Genomic DNA, 24,355 nt, shown 5'->3' on the forward strand with positions numbered 1-24,355 from the left:
TGCCTGGTTGAACGTGGGGAGGGTGACAGAGAGGGAGGCATGGTTAAAGTCCCCGGTGATGAGGAGGAGGGCGCAGGGGTGTTGTGTCTGCAGCCGCGTGACCGTACTGTGGATCCGCTCACAGGCAGCGGTGGCTTCTGCAGAGAAGCAGCGATAAGTGATAATTTTTAGATCGCTGACATGTTTTTGTAGGTGAAGTGAATAAATCTTAATCAGTTAAAAACATTTGTTAAATCTGATATCAAAGATTTTAGTGCTTACCTGTTAAATGTTTTGTAGCAGATAAACAGCCCTGTTATCTGTAAACACAATAGAGCTGGTTTCAGGAGAAACCACTCTATCCTCTGCAGCCATAGAAGAGCTGGTCGCAAGATAATTGCTCTTGACACCATGCTAACTCACAGGCAATATCACCCAAGTCATCGAGAGGCATGCAGTTATGGTTAAAATTTTAACAAAACTAATTTTGGACATGTTATTTAAATTAATGTCACTTCTGAAGTTTTATAAAGTGAAAACATCAGTTGTATGTTTTAGTTTTAATGTATTACACTAATTTTGAAGGTTTTAGTGTGGGCATGCTGTGTCCAGGTGCATTATGGGTAATCTCAGTATAGTCACGACAGGAGAAATGCATCTGATCAGGCTCCACACGGACAACAGCATTAAACTTTTTATATATTGTGCCTAAAACTCTCATAAATATATTCTCTGGGTTTATAGACGTTGTTATTGTGTTTGTTTTATGTAAAAATGCCATAAGAAGCTTAAGTTGCTTCTCCATGCAGATTAAACATAGCACATGGATAAATTGGAATATTTGTTTTGGCAAGTTTTCACGGTCTCTACTGCCATCTACTGGTCAATAGTGTTCATGGCAGTATTCACCCTAAGTATTGAGATATCCCATAATCCTTTGCGTGACTGAGAGTTGTTGCAGTCTCTTGCAACAGCTAAAGAAATAAAAATGTACATTTTGGTTGTATAATGTTCATTTACAATTGTCGTCGTGGATTCTGTTGTTTAAACAGCAGCAACCCTCTAGCGCATGAAAAAAAAAAACTGGTACACACAGGATTGTGGGTAAGGGTCTGAGCGTCTGGGTGCCAGTAGATGGCAGTGTTCTATTCATTTTGACCCCGGTTATATCAGATGGTTGAAAAATCACAACTTGACTTTTGGCTTTTACAAATGGCTTTTTTATTTTTTTTTATTATTTATTTATTTATTTTTATTTTTTTTTACACATATGAATAAAATGGCATATTTTACAAAAGCACATTTATATGTAAATACCAACACACACATCACGTCAAATTAATGTGTTGGTTTTTACATAGAATGAATGAGTCAACCAATCAGTGTTAGTGGAGGCTCATTTACCCATAATCCCTTTGGCATCTGTCTGTGTTTGTGACAAAACGTCAGAATTAGTGCAACCATCGACATTAACGCTTGTCCGATTGTCCGGACAACTGTAAAATGTGGTCGGACAAGCAATATGCTCAAATCGTTGTCCGACCGGACAAGTGGCATTTTTTGGTTTTAAAATGTTCAAATTCTTTATTTTCATTGCTCGGAACCAAAATACCTGACCGCCGATTTTTTGTTTTCTTATTTACATCACGTCTTGTCTCGCACCTCGCGAGAAAGCATCTTCGGTTTTTCCCACCAATCTCCACGCAGCGGACAATCGGAAAACATGATATCACAGGGTTCTCCCCAGACAATGGAACAACGGCGCCGCCATCATAGTGTCATAGTCTGCTTTATATTCTGCCCTGCTCTCAGGTAGTTTTCTAAAATCCAGCCAGGCTGTTTGTGCTGAACTGCTCGCTCATCCCTCCACCGCCAGCAGGCTGCAGCTCAGAAAGCACCGTGGAAAAAAATAAACTCCGTCAAAGTCTTCAGATAAATAGAGCTCCTTCTGCTTGCATAGCTCCAGAAATTCATTTATAGGCTTTATTTTACAGTTGAAAGCCTTCATGTTTCCAAAGTTTGCTCAAATACGGTGTGAGAGTGATGAGTCTGTCATTCCCTCACACACACACACACACACACACACACACACACACACACACACACACACACACACACACACAGAGAGAGAGAGGAGGAAAAAGTGTTAATGGCAGATGCTACATGCTGTTAAAAAGCAGCAAAACAATTTTAATAAACAATCCTCTTCACCACACAGCCTCAGTGAAACAGTAAAGTGTGAAAAACTGATTCAGAAAGTTTTTTCATCCAGGATTCATCTTTAAAAGAGCAGATTTACTCCTTTACTTCTTCCAGAATTATTTTTTTTTTCATTTTCTTTTTATTATTGTTGTTTATGCACCAATGACACTAGATCAGATTATTTGTATGTGAGAACTTATTTGGCAATATATTTGATTCTGATTTGACAATCAAATCAGTCCAGATTTAGCTCTTGTTCAAACAAGACAATTAGGGGTTATATTGTTTTTTAAAAAATAAGTATGCAATTCCACTCAAAAATGTTGGGGGGAAAAAAAACTAAACTCTGCCTGGACTGTTACTGGATTAAAGGTACAGTGTGTCATTTTTAAAGAAAAGAGCAAATGTTATGTCCATCAAATATTAATGTGTTTTTAAACTTTTCAGTTTCATTTATTTTCTTAAAATAGACGGAAAAATGCAAAAAAGAACTTTGATATTACAACATAAGTGTAAATTTTTTGTCTATTATTCTTGCTTTCAGTGCATCTAAAACCAGTCAAAATGACTCGCAACGTGCGCCACCTCAGGTGATAATTGCCAACAGCACCGCTATACTAAACATTTCTGGGGAGAACCCTGTATCATATGTGCACGAGACCACTGTATGGAGTGTGTGTTTGTAGCATCTTCTTGCAAGATGCTCTGGCGGGAAACATTAGATAATGAACATCACATCGATTAACACGCCTTTTGAAGAATATATTGAACAGAATGTCTTTTCTAAAACCTCTGAAACTGGGACAGATACCAGGGAAAACACCAGTCAAATGCAAAGCATCAACTCCTGCAAGTGTAGAACCTTCAAAGAAGAGACAGGAAGAGAGAGGAAGTTTGTGAGTAGCTGGGCACAGGATTATTTCTGGCTGGGGCACAAGGAAGAGGACAACACAATATACTGCCATGTCTGTTGGGATTTTCCTTCAATTGCGGACCAGTAAGTCATTTTTAAATGTTGAAATAAAAGAATTTGACTTGCTTTATCAAAAAACATACTGGCAAATGATCATGCATTGAACATTGATGAATTCAGAAAACACACAGGAGAGAAGCAGATGCATATTGGCATTTACCAATTATTTTAATTTTTTCCCCAAATATGAACAGTCACAGGAGAGAAACATTATGAGCTATGTCTTGGTTAACAGATTAAAAGGCTAGAGGCTATGCATGCAATATGTCATAAAATTAATTTTTTTGGAAATTCAATTTTACCACCCACACAGGAGAGAAGCAATTTATGAAAAAGTGTAATTTCAGTACTTCCACAGTAGCATGCCCCCAGACACCCCTAGGCGACACGCGCCATTGGCGTATGTATTGAGTGCCTTCGGCACACTTCACACGGCTCGCGCCTGCGGGGCTCGCTTGTCCGGACAACCAGCTTTTCCTATAGGACAAGTACACTAAAAAGCTTAATGTCAATGCCTGTAGTGTATTATTTAAAATTAAAAGACATGTGTTATATTTTAACTTTGTACAAATGACAGAATTGACATGAATGGAGTTATTTTTTTTAATCAAAACCTTAAGTCAAAACTACTTTATTTTCCAAAACCTCTGCCTCACGGTGGCACGGCTATATCCTGTTAAAGAATAATGGCTTATTTGTGTGTGTATATAGTTGAGCTTAGCTCCTCTCAACTGCTTCACTGCTGCAAAATATGTAGTAAACAGGAGCTTCCAGCAGTGAGCGGGGTGCACAAAGAGAGAAGTTGTTGCAAGTGTACCGGAGACAGTACTGATCGGTCATTGGTTAGCTGTCGCTTCCGATAAATTTTTGGGTGGTTTATCGGTTTAGCATTATAAAAGATAACTGTTATCGAAGCTATGTTTTTGGTTAGCTGTGGCCACCACTGGTATATTCCCACATATGCCATAAATAGTACTATTGTGCACCAGCAGACTTTTTGAAACAGCTCCTTTGGTATGTTTGCGTGTGAACACACTCGCAAACGCTCACAAAATCCGTATTAAAACGCTGTTCTGACCTGGATATCAGCCAGTAACATTAATTTACATTAAATTACAGTGGGGAAAATAAGTATTTGAACACCCTATTCTCCCAAGATCTAGAGAAGATCTGTATGGAGGAATGGACCAAAATCTCTGCTGCAGTGTGTGCAAACCTGGTGAAAAACTACAGGAAACGTTTGACCTCTGTAATTGCAAACAAAGGCTACTGTACCAAATATTAACATTGATTTTCACAGGTGTTCAAATACTTATTTGCAGCAGTAACATACAAATATTTTATTAAAAAATCATACATTGTGATTTCCAGATGTTTTTTAGATTATGTCTCTCACAGTGGACATGCACCTAAGATGAAAATTTCAGACCCGTCCATGATTTGTAAGTGGGAGAACTTGCAAAATCGCAGCGTGTTCAAATACTTATTTTCCTCACTGTATATAAGGAAAATATTAAACTTTCTCTGACATTCCGAAATATTAGTGTTGAATGTTACACGGATCTGATCTGTTCCAGCTGTGATAAATCAGCAGCTCAGCTCAGCTGAGATGGCCTGCTGCTGCTGTATTCAGCACTGCATGACTCATCAATCCATTACAATTACTATATATATATATATATATATATATATATATATATATTATATTATATTATATTATTTAATTTTTTTACACATTTATCCTTTATTGACATTTATTGAGTTTCATTCATGAAGTCAGTGGTGTGGGCACATCTCTGTGTGAGGCTGCGACTGTGTTGGCACAGCGTGGGTCATTATAATCTGCGAGCAGTGGCTTGGTTATTTAAGGTGCAAAATAAAATAGAACATCGTCGGTCTTGTCGAACAATTTTAATCACTAACAAGTATTTTAACAAGACATTGGTCTTGGTTTGGAACCAAGATTTTGCTGGTTTACTAGTGTGCTTGGGGTCATTGTCTTGTTGAAACACCTATTTCAAGGGCATGTCCTCTTCAGCATAAGGCAACATGACCTCTTCAAGTATTTTGACATATCCAAACTGATCTATGATACCTGGTATGCGATATAAGGGCCCAACACCATAGTAGGAGAAACATGCCCATATCATGATGCTTGCACCACCATGCTTCACTGTCTTCACTGTGAACTGTGGCTTGAATTCAGAGTTTGGGGGTCGTCTCACAAACTGTCTGCGGCCCTTGGACCCAAAAAGAACAATTTTACTCTCATCAGTCCACAGAAGATTGCGCTGTAACTAGGTTTAAGGATATGATTCCTTCTTTATGTTCTCTAATGCCATATACCAACACAGTGCAGAGTAGCTACCTAAACTCTGTAAGGGAGATAGAGTATCTCGTCAATAGTTTTACATCCTCATTGAAGACAACTTTGGATGCTGTAGCTCCTCTGAAAAAGAGAGCTTTAAATCAGAAGTGTCTGACTCCGTGGTATAACTCACAAACTCGTAGCTTAAAGCAGATAACCCGTAAGTTGGAGAGGAAATGGCGTCTCACTAATTTAGAAGATCTTCACTTAGCCTGGAAAAAGAGTCTGTTGCTCTATAAAAAAGCCCTCCGTAAAGCTAGGACATCTTTCTACTCATCACTAATTGAAGAAAATAAGAACAACCCCAGGTTTCTTTTCAGCACTGTAGCCAGGCTGACAAAGAGTCAGAGCTCTATTGAGCTGAGTATTCCATTAACTTTAACTAGTAATGACTTCATGACTTTCTTTGCTAACAAAATTTTAACTATTAGAGATAAAATTACTCATAACCATCCCAAAGACGTATCGTTATCTTTGGCTGCTTTCAGTGATGCCGGTATTTGGTTAGACTCTTTCTCTCCGATTGTTCTGTCTGAGTTATTCTCATTAGTTACTTCATCCAAACCATCAACAGTGTTTATTAGACCCCATTCCTACCAGGCTGCTCAAGGAAGCCCTACCATTATTTAATGCTTCGATCTTAAATATGATCAATCTATCTTTGTTAGTTGGCTATGTACCACAGGCTTTTAAGGTGGCAGTAATTAAACCATTACTTAAAAAGCCATCACTTGACCCAGCTATCTTAGCTAATTATAGGCCAATCTCCAACCTTCCTTTTCTCTCAAAAATTCTTGAAAGGGTAGTTGTAAAACAGCTAACTGATCATCTGCAGAGGAATGGTCTATTTGAAGAGTTTCAGTCAGGTTTTAGAATTCATCATAGTACAGAAACAGCATTAGTGAAGGTTACAAATGATCTTCTTATGGCCTCGGACAGTGGACTCATCTCTGTGCTTGTTCTGTTAGACCTCAGTGCTGCTTTTGATACTGTTGACCATAAAATTTTATTACAGAGATTAGAGCATGCCATAGGTATTAAAGGCACTGCGCTGCGGTGGTTTGAATCATATTTGTCTAATAGATTACAATTTGTTCATGTAAATGGGGAATCTTCTTCACAGACTAAAGTTAATTATGGAGTTCCACAAGGTTCTGTGCTAGGACCAATTTTATTCACTTTATACATGCTTCCCTTAGGCAGTATTATTAGACGGTATTGCTTAAATTTTCATTGTTACGCAGATGATACCCAGCTTTATCTATCCATGAAGCCAGAGGACACACACCAATTAGCTAAACTGCAGGATTGTCTTACAGACATAAGACATGGATGACCTCTAATTTCCTGCTTTTAAACTCAGATAAAACTGAAGTTATTGTACTTGGCCCCACAAATCTTAGAAACATGGTGTCTAACCAGATCCTTACTCTGGATGGCATTACCCTGACCTCTAGTAATACTGTGAGAAATCTTGGAGTCATTTTTGATCAGGATATGTCATTCAAAGCGCATATTAAACAAATATGTAGGACTGCCTTTTTGCATTTACGCAATATCTCTAAAATCAGAAAGGTCTTGTCTCAGAGTGATGCTGAAAAACTAATTCATGCATTTATTTCCTCTAGGCTGGACTATTGTAATTCATTATTATCAGGTTGTCCTAAAAGTTCCCTAAAAAGCCTTCAGTTAATTCAAATGCTGCAGCTAGAGTACTGACGGGGACTAGAAGGAGAGAGCATATCTCACCCATATTGGCCTCTCTTCATTGGCTTCCTGTTAATTTCTAGAATAGAATTTAAAATTCTTCTTCTTACTTATAAGGTTTTGAATAATCAGGTCCCATCTTATCTTAGGGACCTCGTAGTACCATATCACCCCAATAGAGCGCTTCGCTCTCAGACTGCGGCTTACTTGTAGTTCCTAGGGTTTGTAAGAGTAGAATGGGAGGCAGAGCCTTCAGCTTTCAGGCTCCTCTCCTGTGGAACCAGCTCCCAATTCAGATCAGGGAGACAGACACCCTCTCTACTTTTAAGATTAGGCTTAAAACTTTCCTTTTTGCTAAAGCTTATAGTTAGGGCTGGATCAGGTGACCCTGAACCATCCCTTAGTTATGCTGCTATAGACGTAGACTGCTGGGGGGTTCCCATAGATGCACTGTTTCTTTCTCTTTTTGCTCTGTATGCACCACTCTGCATTTAATCATTAGTGATCGATCTCTGCTCCCCTCCACAGCATGTCTTTTTCCTGGTTCTCTCCCTCAGCCCCAACCAGTCCCAGCAGAAGACTGCCCCTCCCTGAGCCTGGTTCTGCTGGAGGTTTCTTCCTGTTAAAAGGGAGTTTTTCCTTCCCACTGTAGCCAAGTGCTTGCTCACAGGGGGGTCGTTTTGACCGTTGGGGTTTTACATAATTATTGTATGGCCTTGCCTTACAATATAAAGCGCCTTGGGGCAACTGTTTGTTGTGATTTGGCGCTATATAAAAAAATTGATTGATTGATTGATTGATGTGCTCTTTGGCAAATTGTAACCTCTTCTGCACGTCTTTTATTTAACAGAGGGACTTTGCGGGGGATTCTTGCAAATAAATTAGCTTCACACAGGCGTCTTCTAACTGTCACAGCACTTACAGGTAACTCCAGACTGTCTTTGATCATCCTGGAGCTGATCAATGGGTGAGCCTTTGCCATTCTGGTTATTCTTCTATCCAATTTGGAAATATACTCAAAACCTGGATTAATCTTTTTAGCCACATAGCTAGTATTCTGAACACTACTGTATATTTAACTGAAATTGCTGATCCAAACAACCAATGATTTTTTTTAAGGAAAATCATGGAGATCATCAGGGTTGCCCAAACTTTTACATACAACTGTTGATTAGACAGGTGGTGCCCCAAATTAATTAGTGGTAAAAATATTGTGTATTTATTGAAGCAGGTATCCGACATGGTTTTAGTTATTTCTTTTACATCACATTTACTCTTTATTGCTCATCAGATCAAATCACATGACATGAACCACACACACAAAAAATGTTTCAGTATGACAAAAGCTACAGATTTGTCACCACTCACCTCCTCCATGTATACTACTACACTGCCACCACCAGATTCTGTGTACTGTGTTTTTATTCTTGTTGATTGCACTCTAAGGAAGCAGTTTCTGATTAACATCTTGGCAAATATTATATTTCCAGCGAAAAACTCTGGTAACAGTTTTAATTCATGTGAAATGAATTCAGTCATATCACATTATTCTCTCTCTCTCTCTCTCGCTCGCTCTCTCTCTCTCTCTCTCTCTCTCTCTCTCTCGCTCTCTCTCTCTCTCTCTCTCTCTCTCTCTCTCTCTCTCTCTCTCTCTCAGTTATGAGTCGTAGAAGTTCTCGCCTGGTTTCTGGGGGTTACTATAATTCTGATGAAGACTCTGACTCGAGTAACGTGACAAGTATATCCTACCGCGAGAACCCTGTCAAGTATGTCATGTAATTCTCTGATTTGTAACTTTAATTGTCTTTCTCTTGATTGCTTTCTTTTTTCATTCCGAGTTTCCATGTTGTGAGCCCACATTTCTCTCAACCTCATCCAGGGTTTTCAAGAAGAGGGGCACGCCAAAGACCCGTGTTCCTGTCAAAGACTGCAGTGTTCCTTCTGCTGCCATTGAGCCCCCGGTCACTACAGACCAGAATGTTGGTGAAAATTATATGGCATCTTGTTACTATGAAGGTAATGTTGTCACCAAAACAATGCTGGTCATTTGAATGCTTACGGTATAAGTCAAACCTTTCTTCAAGTGTAATGAAAATCATTTGAAGTTATGGTGTCTTCTCTCACACAAATAAACAAGAGTTTATTTGTGTGAGAGACTTCACAAGACTCTTGTGAAAACTTAGTTGCCTTCTTGACACAGGTAAGAAGAAAGCATGTTTGTGGACAGAGCATCCCCTAATTGGTATTTTGCACTAAGGCATTGGATTGGCTTAGTTTGGTGGACACTGTACTGAACCACTGAATTATTTAGTGTTCTGAGTATTTCATGACACTGTATTTGGAAACAAAACTAACCAGCTGTGTTGCTGACCAAACTACCATACTGGGATTTGGCTAAATAGAATATCGTCATCTTTCAAAGTTTAAAGTCCCCATCATCGTAGCCTCTGGGAATGCTTTGGCAGCTGAGTGACAGCAGTGAGAGGTGAGTGTGTGGCACCTCTAAATAACTGGAACTCATGGCTAAGGGAAGGAAACCCATATAGAAAAAACCTGATGATGCAGGTGTGGTGAACCACGTCAGTATTCAGCTACCAAAAAAGAAGCCAACTACAACTGATTCTACCACCACGGTTCAATCCCGTGACCTACCATGACCAGCGTTTCTGTTTCAGGAATTACCCATGACTGACCAGCTCCAAATCCCGTGGGAAGGGTTACTCCTGATCAAGATTGAGCCAGAAGTTATTCATTAAAAGTGGAAAGGCTATATAAATTAGTACCTTTACATACACTGAACAAGCCTGCCCACTTACAAGAACTCGTCCACTGTGCCAAATCCAACAATATCTACATTATCTGTATTCAGGAACACAGATTCTACCACCCCAGTGAGGACTTAAAATACCAGAAACACCTTGGTTATGGACTTCTCACATAGGGAAGATTACCTCCCTCACAACTCCAACCTAGAAAATGAGGTAAACATCTTCTACAAAGATCTACATTCACTTGGAACAAACATCCCAGCCCATAATCTCTTCTGCGGTGAGTTTAATGCCAAGATGGGAGACTGTGACACTCTTTTCTCATACAACACTGAAACAAATTGGAATGGTGAAAATTGGCTTGATTTCATGACAGAGTTAGGTCTTAAAGCCATGAACACTCGCTTCATGAACCCCCAGCCAAGTTATGGACCTTCCAATATCCCTCAGGAACGTGTCCTCCTGCTCACCTGGACTACCTCTGAATTCAGAAGAAATGGGTCAACAGTGTGAGGAACAGTTGCCGCCTACTCATCCTTGCATGGTTTGCTATCTGATCATAGAACTGTATCTGCAACATTGAATAACAACAAAAAGGCCAAGTCAGACAAATCAATTGGGCTTGCGTTGTTTAAGATCAAGACACTTGATCTTGCCACTCCAATCAAGAAATACACCCTGATCTCCTCCTGCCAAAATAAAGGAAGAGAAATCAGAATTCTATCAACTCCCACGTGCGAAACTAGCAACTGCAAACAACAGATATGAACTAAATCCTTCAACCAGGAATTGTGAATCCGTGAGGAAAGCCTGCAAAATCCTATGGGATGCCTATGATGGCACAACAGCTGACTACATTCAAGGGAACATCAACATCAAACATCTACATCAGTCCCATCAACATGCTGGTCCATGGAAAACAATTAATGAAATATCTGACAGAAAGGCTAAACCATCAGTTACAGTCAAAGGAGGTACAGCAAAGAAGTGGGAAGAAGGCTGACTAAAGCAGTTTGACAAACGTGGAGAGTTGTTGGCTGTTCTGCTTGACCTTCCAAAGATCCAAATAGCAGTTTTAATGTCAACACAGTCAAGTAACTGAAGGCTGTAACATCAGGCCAACAAGAATTTCCCTGGCTCTGACAACATTCCACCCATGATCTAGAAAGACCCTAACTTTCATGCTGTTCTCCTCGAGATCTGTAACAACATATTTATTATACAAATTATTTATACAAAGGTCCACCTCCACCTGGGTGCTTCCAATATTATCCTGATCCCAAAGAAAGAGTCCTAAATGCAGAATTGTTGGGGAGATATGATATGCAAAGAAGGAGCTTGCTATGGTCTTTGTTGATTTTAAAAAGGCCTTTAACTCAATCAATCGTAAAGTCATGTCTGAAATCCTCGCCCTTTAGGGAATCCCTGATAACATAATCCCAGCCATCAGAGCACTTTATTGTAACAATATGACAAGAGTTGTCACCCCAGATGGTGAAACTGAGGCCTTTGAAGTCATCTGTGGTGTCCTGCAAGGAGACCTACTATTACAGCAGTGGATTACATCCTCCAAATCTCCCTGTATGTTAACAATGACAAAGGGTTACTCATCAAACCTAGAATGAGCTGTTGACACCCAGCAACATACATCACAGATCTTGATTATACTAATGACCTTGCCATTTCATCAAGCTCTGTTGCTGACGCCGAGGTTCTACTACATGCCCAAGAAGACGCAGCAGCACATGTTGGGCTGCATTGCAATTTGTCATAGAATTTATTTCTACAAGTAACTCCTCCTCCTCCATCTCTGTTAAATCTGGTGTGCCAATCAAGCATGTTGACAGCTTCAAATACCTAGACTCATGGATTATGGACTCTGGGAAGAACTTTAAGAACTGCAAGGCACAGGCTTGTGTAGCATGCAGTAAGATTGACTAAATTTGGTGATCACATCTCCCAAACAAGCTTGAAATTGATCTATTCAGGACGGCCATAGAACCAATTTTGATGTACGGCTCAGAAACGTGGACGGTTAATGTCCGACTACACAAAGGTGTTGATGGCTGCTACACAAATCTCCTCAGAAGGATGCAGAACATTTCATGGTCCTTACATCCCAGATTGAGGCAAATATACAAGGACATTCTACCACAAAGCAAGTGGCTTATTCAACACACTCAGTTTGATGTATGAGTCTTCAACACACTTTGTTCAGTAGCAGTGATCTAAAGCAGTTTAGTTTGCCACACCCAGTTTAGTAAAAATCTTAGCCCCCTCTAAAAGCTCAAATGCTGAGGAAATGAGTAGCAATGGATACCAGTTCTTTAAAGTTACATCGGTAAGCCCCTGATAATCTATACAGGGGCGGAGGGATTTGTCCTTTTTCTCAACACCCCATGGGTGACGATGATGAACGGATCAACCCCGCCTCGAGAGATTCCTGAATATATTCGTTCATAGCGGCACGCTGTAGTGCTGAAAGAAAAAATAACATTCTCTGCAGGGGAGTTGCCCCCGGGATAAGCTCAATAGCACAATCGTACTCACGGTGAGGAGGCAGGGACTTAGCTTTTTTTTTTTTTTTGCTGAAGACAACGGCAAGATCATGATAACAGGCTGAAACACTGGCAAGATCAGGATTAGAATTACATGGAGTTACAACTGGTTGCACTAAACAGGAAGTCATGCATGCGGGCCCCAAGCATCAATTTTCTCCTTGGTCGAGTCTAAACTCAGCTTATGGCATTGTAACCAGGGGTGCCCCAATATTACCGGGTGAGTCATATTGTCAAAAATGTGGAAACTAATAGATTCTGTATGATTTTCTGAAATGATCATGCAAACAGATTGGGATCGATGATTAATTTGGCCCAGCTCATGGCCATCCACGGTATGCACCACAAGAGGGCACGAGAGCTTATACAATTTAAGGTGGAGGGACCTGGCAAGAGAAGACAGCAACATATTAGCAGCAGAGTCGGAATCAATGAATGCAGGAATAGATACTGATGTGTAATCAGAAATCAATTTAGCAGATACCTCATTTTGTGTGGAGGGAGGCTGAAGAAATAGAATTTTGACTCACCCTAAATAGTGCTCTTGGCCACGCAGGGGCACCCTTTACAGAACAGTTGGTGACCAAGTAACCTGACTGTCCATAGTAATAGCAGAGTCCCTCCACTTGGCATCGTGCTTGTTCTTCCCCAGACAGCCGGGTCCTCCCCAACTGCATGGGCTCCTCCAGACTGCTGTAAGGTGAGCTGGAGCCAGCATGATTGAGACCAGTGGGACAAACTGCTGGCGTGGATGAGCGTTGAGCGAGGTGACGAGCCTCCCGGCGAGGGTCGGTCAGACAACTGTCAGTTGATCCGGATGGACAGCGCTATGACTTCATCCAGACCTTCAGGCAGGTCGATTACGATGAGCTGATCCTGAATGTGGTCAGCCCGTCCCTGTATGAATACGTCGTGGAGCCCTGCCGGCTTCCACTCACTTTTTTCCGCCAGGATGCTGAGGTCACCTGGCGGCTGCCTTGTTTCAGCCTCATTAGGGAGCGCACCTCCTCGCGCCCCGAGAAAGTATGCTGGAATACCTGCTGTAATGTGCTGGTGAATGCCAAAAGGGAGGAACAAGCAGCCGAGTTTCGGTTCCATTCAGTGGTGGCCCACGCCACAGCTTGACCAGACAGGCGAGAGATCAAAAAAGTGATTTTTGCTCTGTCAGACAAAAACATCGAAATGTAACTTGCACTGATTAATGAATGGCTTCATGTCCCCGGACCCCCCGGGAAAATGTTCAGACAGAGAGAGCTGATTGCAAAAACTCTGGGCTGATACAGAAGCTGGCGAGGCTGCTGACGGTCCCGTAGGTGAGGTGAGCGGTGAACTCACAAAATAAAACAAAAGTAAAATAAAACAGAACACATACCAAACGACATACCAAATCCTGACATCCATTTAAAAATCAAATGACAAAAAAGAAGTTAATAATAATGATAAATGGACTGCATTTATATAGTGCTTTTCCACCTGTATCAGATGCTGAAAACCCTTTACTATTATGCCTTACATACACCCATTTATGCAAACACTCTCACACACCAATGCCAGGGTGCTACCATGCAAGGTGCTCACTACACACCGGGAGCAACTTGGGGATTAAGGACCTTGCCCAAGGGTCCTTAGATATTTTCCAGTCAGGCTGGGATTTAAACCGAGGATCCTCTGGGCTGAAGCCCAACACTTAACCACTAGACCACACCTGGGCATTCTACGGCCCGCGGGCTGTATCGTTTGGTGCCGTATCGTTTTACACGCAGCCCGATGATTGTCAGAGGACAATCTCTGCATTTTTGTCAGAGGACAATCTTTGCATTTTTTTTTTTTGTTTCGTCTTGGTGGGACCACAGCCCGTGCGGAACCACAGCCTGTCCGGGGAGGAGGCACAGCAGTGCCGAGCGTCACGCAGCGCGGTGAACAGCCGACTCGATTAGCGCTGTCTGCTGTGGGAGTGACTTGATCAGAGACTGAGAGCAATACTGCTGCCTCTGTGACAGTGAAAAGCGAGGCTTTTGTGAAGAAAACGGCACAACGGAATTCGAAATTATTCAGGTACCGAGAGACACTTTGAGATTTTGGTGCTGGATAGCGGCATGCATTATTTCTATTCTTCTATGTTTGAAAGCACATGTCGCACTGAAATCAGAACATCTCCAAGTGTTTCAACAGCGTTTCTTACAGGAAAACGTCTCAGCACGCACTTGAATGCTGCTAACATTAAAAACGGAACCACAAATTAATTACGTTTACATAAGTGTGATATCGTGTTATGATGACTCGTTTTTAAGTTATTTTATTTTAACTGCAACTGTTAATTTTGATACAGTCATAGAAAAAGCAGCTGCTTTCCATTGTGCAAAAACTTAGTGCACGTGCACACTGCATGAGTGCGGTGCATGCTGCTCCGTTACATAACAGTCTCGTGTCAGTCAGTCCAACCAGCTCCACTGAGAAGAAGATCCCCTGGCCAGTCATCCACTTGTGATGTCCAAAGTCCGCTCCATCATAAAAACACCGTCATGGCAAAATTTCTGTAAATCCGAATCTTCACTTTCGAACAAAAGCTCAGAAGCTTCGTTGTCGGATGAAGCAATGTTCGTCTCACTGCCTGTCAGCCATCGGGATGTTTCTGCTTTTCCTAAATGTACATCACAATCTGAGAAATGCAGACAAATGCAGAGTAATAAGACGTTTTCCAGAAATGCACATGCTGACTCGGGGAGGAAAGCTGGACCTTTTGTTTTGCTATTTTAATTTTATTTTTTGACACTATAGAGGGGTGTCAAAATCTGAATCACAAGGTGACATTTTCACAGTGAATGCCCCCAGCCTGGTGATATTGTGACTTGGGAATTCAAACTTTTCAAATTGAAAATTATGCAGGGAAATGTGTAAAAAAGTTTATGTCCCACATTTTAAAAGGTCTTTCTGTAGAATCTTTTTTCTTTCAAATACATTTATTGCACATTCGTAACATACAGTGTATCAATGAAACACAACCATTTTAGATAAATTTAACTAATCAACAATTCAGCACAGAAACAGCATTAAAAGATTTTCATTTTTGTCTTTGGACTTCAGGACACAAGGTCGGACAGGACCCCAAGTGGAAGCATTGCGAGCGGTGATACTTCCCAACAGCACCACTATACTAAAGATTTCTAATCAGAACATCAAACAGTTTGTCAAAACAATGCTATTTACTGCTTTTTATATAGGAATAAAATTATTATTGTGCAGACTTAAGTTTAGCCTTTTGGCCTGGCCCTATACAATATTTTCTGTTTCTCATTTGGCCCTTTGCAAAAAATAATTGCCCACCCCTGCACTAGACCATCACCTCCCCTTATAATAATAATAATAATGACACTGGTCAACACGATTTTTATTGTATGGGGTTTTTCAATGGATTTTGGGTAATTTGGGGGCACTGAACCCAAATCTGGTGTTATTTTTTTGGCCAATCCCATCATGTTTTTGAGATGTGAAAACATATTTCTCATATTAAGTATTGAAACAAAAGCTACAGTCTCACACATCTCTTCGGCGTCATTAACGATATGACAGCTCTTATTCCCATTTTGCTTTGGTGCATGATTAGTGGCGTCAAACTCATGGCTGAATGAGCAACTTTTGTGTAATCCATCAATGAGGAACATGCAGATTGCCAAAAAACATGATGGGATAGAGGAAATCTGAGCTCAGATTTGGATTCAGCACCCCAAAATTTATCCTAAATCAATTTTTAAAATCTCTGCAAGAAAAAAAATGTTGACAGTGTCATAATGATGATAATAATAATAATAATATTAGTTGGTGGAGTGTCCTTGCCTCAAGTGGAGGAGTTTAAGTATCTCGGAGTCTTGTTCACGAGTGAGGGACGGATGGAGCGTGAGATCGATAGACGGATCGGTGCAGCATCTGCAGTGATGCGGTCGCTGTATCGGACCGTCGTGGTGAAGAGAGAGCTGAGTAGGGGGGCAAAGCTCTCGATTTACTGATCGATCTATGTTCCGATCCTCACCTATGGTCATGAGATTCATGACCGAAAGAACGAGATCGCGAGTACAAGCAGCCAAGATGAGTTTTCGCCGCAGGGTGGCTGGGCGCTCCCTTAGAGAGAGGGTGAGGAGCTTGGTCACTCGGGAGGAGCTCGGAGTCGAGCCGCTGCTCCTCCACGTGGAAAGGAGTCAGTTGAGGTGGCTCGGGCATCTTTTCCGGATGCCCCCTGGACGCCTCGCTGGAGAGGTGTTCCGGGCACATCCCATTGGGAGGAGGCCCCGGGGAAGACCCAGGACACGCTGGAGGGACTACATTTCTCGGCTGGCTTGGGAACGCCAGCCGAGAAATGTTTTAAGATCATGCATGCACGCACTCATTCACACTTTTAATGTAAAGATAATTTACCGCCCCCTGCTGGAATGGCATGTTCATCCAGAATGTAATTAGCAACGTTAGCTAGTATCTGGTGTTCCTCCAGTAATATTAGTTCTATCACCGTTCTGTTTTGGCAGCGTTTATCCTTGACCCAAAATACATAAGCATACCAAATGGCAATGTCAGCTCTGCCTGGTTTCTCTGGGATTAAAGCCATACACATGTATGCATGCACACAGAGGCCACTTGGCTATTATAATAATAAAATATAATGGGGTTTTTTTATAAGAAAGAGCCAACTGATACTGATAGCTGTGTGTGGTTTCCTTGATAGGTAGGCCAGGATTACTTCGAAAACCTTTCCAGAAGGAGCTGAGTCACGTTGGCATTGACAGTTCAGGTTATTCCTCCTCCGAGGGCACTAGCAGGAAACCAGCAGCAACCGCCAGCATCAGCAATGCTCCCAGTAATGGATTTGGTGTGAGGTGTCGTAATATCATCTTAAGAGTGATGGGTAAGTATGAGCCATCCACCTTCCTTCTCAGCTGTATCATGTGGTCTCTTTGTATTATATCGTCTGTTTTCTAATGTATCAAAAAGGACTTCTGTGTTATTGTATAGTAGATTCAAATAAAGTACTAAGGACCCAATTTACTAAAGTTTTTGTATGTTAAAATGTGTGCAACTATGATAATAAGCTTAGGTTTGGATAGTTTTCCTGATGGAAGTGTTGAGTGGATACATTTTGTATGTTTTGTCCAGTTGTGAAATCTAATCCATCCATTGTCCATTAAAATATCAAAAAATCTTTCTTAGCAAACTGTTAACTTGCAGGTGTAAACTACCCAGTGACTTCCATCTCTCCTGTGTGCCACTGTGTAGACTCTGTGCCATTGACAGCTGCAGCAGCACAAGAAAGAATAATGCAGCTGGCTGCTTTAGGTATGGCCTCTATCGAGGTACTTGTTTGTATATGCTGTTTTATTATATGGCTGCGACACAACGCACACTCTGATTGGCTGATTACCAGTCGGATATTATCGTGACAACGCAAATTTTCGTTACATACCAGGAAACTAAAAACATGATTAGAAAAACCAAGTCAAACATGAACATACTCCATAAATATCTAAACAGCATCAGAAAAAAGACACGGATTGAAAGCTTACCAGCTAATGACTGGACCATCTGTTAGCAAGTTCTTCATGGAGGTGAAGAAAGTGAACAAGCTCAACACTGTCACCAGCATATTCGGGTGATATTGTAAGTTTCCGTGTTTATATGTATAACAGACATATAACAAACAAATTCTTAACGTCGCTTGCTATACAGGGATATCAGACCTTGGTGTTTTTTGCATGTTTACTTACACCTCGGTCTGATTCTTTTCTCCGTACAGTACAGTACTCAAAATGTTCAGGGTCCAAAAATCGACCGTGAGTAAAGCAGAAATGCCACTTATGCTTACGCAAGTTAACAAGGTTCACCTGTACGAGGTCTGTCAATAAAGTATAGGTCCTTTTATTTTTTTCAAAAACTATATGGATTTCATTCATATGTTTTTACGTCAGACATGCTTGAACCCTCGTGCGCATGCGTGAGTTTTTCCACGCCTGTCGGTGACGTCATTCGCCTGTGAGCACTCCTTGTGGGAGGAGTCGTCCAGCCCCTCGTCGGAATTCCTTTGTCTGAGAAGTTGCTGAGAGACTGGCACTTTGTTTGATCAAAATTTTTTCTAAACCTTTGAGGCACATCGAAGTGGACACGGTTCGAAAAATTAAGCTGGTTTTCGGTGAAAATTTTAACAGCTGATGACAGATTTTGAGGTGATACTGTCGGTTTAAGGACTTCCCACGGTGCGAGACGTCGCGCAGCGCTCTCAGGCGGCGTCATCAGCCTGTTTCAAGCTGAAAACCTCCACATTTCAGGCTCTATTGATCCAGGACGTCGTGAGAGAACAGAGAAGTTTCAGAAGAAGTCGGTTTCAGCATTTTATCCGGATATTCCACTGTTAAAGGAGATTTTTTTTAATGAAAGACGTGCGGACGGATTGCAGCGTCGGCTCGCAGCCGCCGCGATGCTCCGCCACAGGAAAAACACCTCTGTTGGAAGCCTTAAGGACAAGTTGGAACATGCCCAACTGTTAAACAATTTCTCAGATACTCACTCCACTGAAAGCCATCAAAAGCCGCCTGGATTTTACAAATGGTTATCAACACAGAGGTGTTTTTCCTGTGCTGCCGCACTGCGCCGGCTGCGTCCCGATGCGCGGACCTGTCCGCACGTCTTTCATTAAAAAAAATCTCCTTTAACAGTGGAATATCCGGATGAAACCGACTTCTTCTGAAACTTCTCTGTTCTCTCACGACGTCCTGGATCAATAGAGCCTGAAATGTGGAGGTTTTCAGCTTGAAGCAGGCTGATGACGGCGCCTGGGACCGCTGCGCGACGTCCCGCTGCGTGGGAAGTCCTTAAAGCGACAGTATCACCTCAAAATCTCTCATCAGCCGTTAAAATTTTCACTGAAAACCAGCTTAATTTTTCAAACCGTGTCCACTTCGATGTGCCTCACAGGTTTAGAAAAAATTTTGATCAAACAAAGCGACAGTCTCTCAGCAACTTCTCAGACAAAGGAATTCTGACGAGGGGCTGGACGACTCCTCCCACAAGGAGTGCTCACAGGCGGATGATGTCACCGACAGGCGTGGAAAAACTCACGCATGCGCATGAGGGTTCAAGCATGTCTGACGTAAAAACATATGAATGAAATCCATATAGTTTTTGAAAAAATAAAAAGGACCTATACTTTATTGACAGCCCTCGTATTATGGTTGAGTTCTCATAAACGCTGGATGTGACTTGACTCTTGATCGTCATGATTAGGGATGGGTATCGAGGGTATCATTAAGAAATGATTTGATCCGTCGTCATCAATAGGCTTTTTTTTTAATGCTGCGTTTACACATAACGACGGCACGTCACGAATGCCACGAAGTAAACATTCTTAGCCGCTGATCACGAATGTGATGATTCGGGGCAGAGGCATCAAGTGTCCTCAGGAACTGCTGCAACCTGTTACCAGGCATTACGATTAATGGCACGTGTTGCTGGTGAATTATCAGGAACTATTACGCACGGTCAAGAATAATGTTCCACGTTGTTGCGCGCTGTTGCGCAACAACGCATCAAGTTGTGTCACGTTGTGAATGAGGCGAATTGTCTCCACACACACTCCCATATTCATCCAACTGTCAGTTGCTGAAAAAAGTTTTCTCCTCAAAATCCATATTAATCCACAGCAGAACTTTGTGACTGCATGCTTAGTTGGGCTCTGTGCCATGGAGTGGCGCAGAGGAGGAGACTGAGAGCCAGATGTGTGGCTTCATGCTGCTCTCGTCTCGCGCATTTTCCAAAACATCAGGCACATACAGCAGGTGGAACATCTGCAGGAGCGCGCTGAAGAGCACTGAAATGAGACTTTTAGCCGACTTGGCGTCACTGTCCTCCTTCAGCATATTGCAGCAATCAAACTGAATGCGGTCTAGCAGGGTTTAATTGTGCGCAGCTTCTTCCTCCGCTGGACTGGAGGAGGTGCAGAGATGTCTGGCTGCACTTGAGTCTCCTCTCGCTCCTCTGGTTCCTCTGGCTCAGACTCGTTCTCCCGCTCATCGGTTACAACAACAGGAACTGGAACTGTGGAACGACACTTGGCCGACTTCGCGTCACTGTTCCTCTTCGTCATACTGCATCAAACTGTGCGCACGTGACTGAAAACTGATTCGTCGTGCGTGCAGTGAAATGTGACACCGCATTACAAGTCATGTCAAAACTTGACAGTTTCCGTGTCACTTCATAATAACGCGTGACAGTTTGGGCTCCAAGAACCATCACAGGAACCACTACGAACGTGGTCACGTTCTATTAAGGATCACTAGTCATCAAGACGGATCAATACGCTCAGTTGTGATCTCCGTGACATGAGGCAAAATGAGGGTGGTGTGTGACATTCGTGGAAGATTTCTTGACAGGCAAAAACATGCTCCACGAATATCAAGAATATCACGCACCAACACGCACTATTAAGAAACCTATTCAGATGCATTAAGTCGCGTTAAGAATGTCAGGAATGTGTCACGAATGACAGAAAAATGACATTCGTAACGCATCTTACTTATGTGGAAACGCACCATAACGATTCCCTTATCAGTCCTCCAGAGCGGCCGTTGATTTTGGGGGTGTTTGTCGGGAAAAAGATCATGTCTCTATGTTGATTACAGAACCCCTGCAGGGTCTGTAATCAACCGTTTCTGCAGTGTGGCTCTTCTTTGACGCAATGAAGCATTGATCCTATCAGGCATGATAGGCAGGACAGGATGGATGCAAATGCACAATGCAGGAACACAGCTCAGTGGAGGAAAAACATTTACTTGGTAAACAGGCTGGGGTACACGGATAGGCAGTCCAAACAAAGCAACGGAATCATGAACATCAGGCAAAATGTGTGGTCACAATACAAGCAGGTTGTCGTCATTAAACCGATGAGGCACACAAAGCAAGGCAAGAATACAAGAACGGAGATGGTAAGAAGGCACAAGGCGCATCGAACTGCCGAAGGAAAGAGTCAAACTGTGAAGCTTATAAAGCACCCAAGTGATTAACTGCAACACAGAACAGGTGTGTAGAGAAACTCCCAGAACCGGGGCGTGGCCAGACAGAAGGGGACACCCACCACCAAGACAAGAAGGCAAGAGACAACAGGACAGAGTAAACTCAAGCATAAAAGAAAAAGAGACAAACCGAACACCAAAACCACCCCCACAAACTAGGAGCCTGACAGATCCGACCCGCTACTTTGTTGGTTCTTTGTTTTATTTCGCTTTATCTTGTTTTTTCCCTGCTAAACCCCCAAAGAGCATATGTCTGTGAGTAATATTTACCTTTTTTATGTTAAACTGATCTGTTATGGTCTTCTGAAACAGTTGATAGATGTATTTTCTAACTTAGAAACGGGACTGATGCTAATGTATTAGCATGTCTATGGCATTTTCATTTTTAAAGTTTCTTTTTTGCAATATTTTTTTAATTTATTTTTGTTTATATATTAATAATAATAATAGCAGGGTGGTGGCCAAGTGGCTAATGCGCTTGGTTTCTGTGCAGAAGGTTCCGGGTTCAAATCCCACCCCTGCCACATTGTTCCATGTAATGTGGAGTTGCGTCAGGAAGGGCATCTGGCATAAAACCTGTGCCAATTCAACATGCAGATCCACCTTTGATTTTCTGTGGTGACCCCGAGTGCAAACAAGGGAGCAGCCGAAGGGACTCACTTATTAATAATAATAATAGCAACAACAACAATAATAGTAATAATAATTAATAATGCTACAATACAATTTTAGAGAAAGAGACAAAAAGAACCTGATTAAAAACACAACAGAAAATATAAAAACAACTAACAATCAGTGTTGCCACAGTTACTTTGCAAAAGTAATCCAATTACTGATTACTCCTTGATAAAGTAACTTAGTTACTTTACTGATTACTCAATTGTAAAAGTAACTAAGTTAGATTACTAGTTACTTTTTTAGTTACTTTCCCCAGCTGCCGACAACAACCCACGTCAACATGACAATATCTGTTTTGCCAAAACTCACTTTATAGTCACCCTTTCTTGACTTCAATGAAAATAAATACTTGTTTTATAAAAAGTAAAATAAAGACCTCTTTCTTGACCTCATATTTAACTGTTGACAGCACTGTAACAGTAAAACTTGCAATTTCAAACCTACATTGTTTATAAATGTAACTATTAAATTCTAACATTTTTCTAACATTTAAATTCTCTCTAAACATTTTACTTGTTGAAACTATTATTATTTTAAGCAATATTAGTAGCTGTAGTAAAAAACGGCTTCAAAACTGGACCTTTAATCTAGGGGTGTTGTGGGGGGGGGGCACATCCCTGCCCCACGCCCCCATTCCATCTGGATTCGCCCCTGCTTTGGCGTTTCAGCACAAAGAATGGATAACATTTATTTATGCAGAAAACAGCACCAGATTTATAGGTAAGAAAGTTTTATTGCATTTTCACATCATGTGGTCCTCAGAAAGAGTTTAGGTGCATTTGAGTGGAAAATAGTGTTAGTTGTTGACGCGTCGCGGAGGATCAGCTGTTTTTAACGAGACGATACGGAGCGGCTCAGCTCAGAATTCTAAATAAAGGAGTATAAAAATGTCTTTGTAAAGCTCAGTGCAGGTGTGCTGATCACCGCGCTTTAAGAGGTGAGGACGAGTCGAGCAGCTGCAAAAAACCGTGGATGAAAAGCTCACAGCTCACTGAAAGTGTGTAGTTCAGTCGAACCCCGACCTCCTGCCCACAGACCAAGTTTAATGCTGCTGTTGACCCACAATGAAAAATAATAGTAACGCACAGTGACATGGAGAAGTAACTTTAATCTGATTACTGATTTGGAAAGATTAACGCGTTAGATTACTCGTTACTAAAAAAAAAGTTACTAAGTAACGCGTTACCGGCATCACTGCTAACAATGAACATAAATAAATATAGAAATAAATAGCAGTTTTCTGTGAACACCTAGTGACTCTTACACCTCCACTTCATCCCTATTTTATTTAAGTTTAATGACAATTTGTTTCGGTCAAACCATATTTTCAATGTGTTAATTTCTTCAGTGATTTCCTCCAGAACTATCTGCCAAGCAAGAAAACTGCTGCATCCTAGTAAGAGCAGAATACTACTGGAATGAATTTGAATAAGGAAAGTTGGGTTTTTTTTACACCAAAATGGATGCTGCGCTCACTGCAGTTTGTCTGGAATAGTCCCAGATTGCATTTCAGAGATTCTAGAATTCAAAAATTGTTGTGCCAGTGGTGATGGGGGTAATTTTGGGTTACAGCTTTTTTTGTTGTTGTTTTTCACCACTTTCATCCCTGAATATGTCAATTGTGAGTCACTTTTGTGAGGATTAAAGTCACTAATTGGGACTCCTGTCTTGTTGTGAGAAAGAAAGAACAGTCCTCCGTTCTGTTCACACAGCTCCAAACGCTGCGCGGCTCTCTGCCAAGTCAAGTTAGAATGATAGAGTCCAGTCTGAATTAATAACTTCAAAGTGAAACACTGTTTAAATCAAGTGACACCTCTTTCCAAATGTTGTAATACAAAGACATTGCAATCAATCAAAACATTTTTTCCTCCCAAAATAAGACGTTCTGCCGGCTGCTGACATGCAGCAGCTGGCTGAGCTCAGCTCAGAGGTAAGGAGAGACATTCATTCCAAAATGTCTGAAAGGAAATGCTTTTGACAAAAACTACAGATTTTGTTCATTTTTATTTATGTCCAGAGATCAAGGATACAGTGACCAATTTCATATTTATTTACTTTAAGGCTGAATAAAATGT

At 41.4% G+C, this 24,355-nt stretch overlaps 1 protein-coding gene across 1 annotated transcript in view; it reads left to right on the forward strand.

Moving 5' to 3' along the window:
* Positions 1–24,355, forward strand: part of LOC117502059 (SUN domain-containing protein 2-like) — a 112,363-nt gene that overhangs the window by 14,829 nt on the left and 73,179 nt on the right. Inside the window, exons 2-5 of the mRNA XM_034161049.1 lie at positions 8,887–8,995; positions 9,109–9,245; positions 17,270–17,449; positions 17,770–17,877. Coding sequence (XP_034016940.1) covers positions 8,889–8,995; positions 9,109–9,245; positions 17,270–17,449; positions 17,770–17,877 — 532 coding nt within the window. The 5' untranslated portion in view covers positions 8,887–8,888. The remainder of the gene's footprint in view (positions 1–8,886; positions 8,996–9,108; positions 9,246–17,269; positions 17,450–17,769; positions 17,878–24,355) is intronic.

The sequence above is a fragment of the Thalassophryne amazonica genome, chromosome 20 (assembly GCF_902500255.1).
Source record: "Thalassophryne amazonica chromosome 20, fThaAma1.1, whole genome shotgun sequence".
NCBI classification, from domain to species: Eukaryota; Metazoa; Chordata; class Actinopteri; order Batrachoidiformes; family Batrachoididae; genus Thalassophryne; species Thalassophryne amazonica.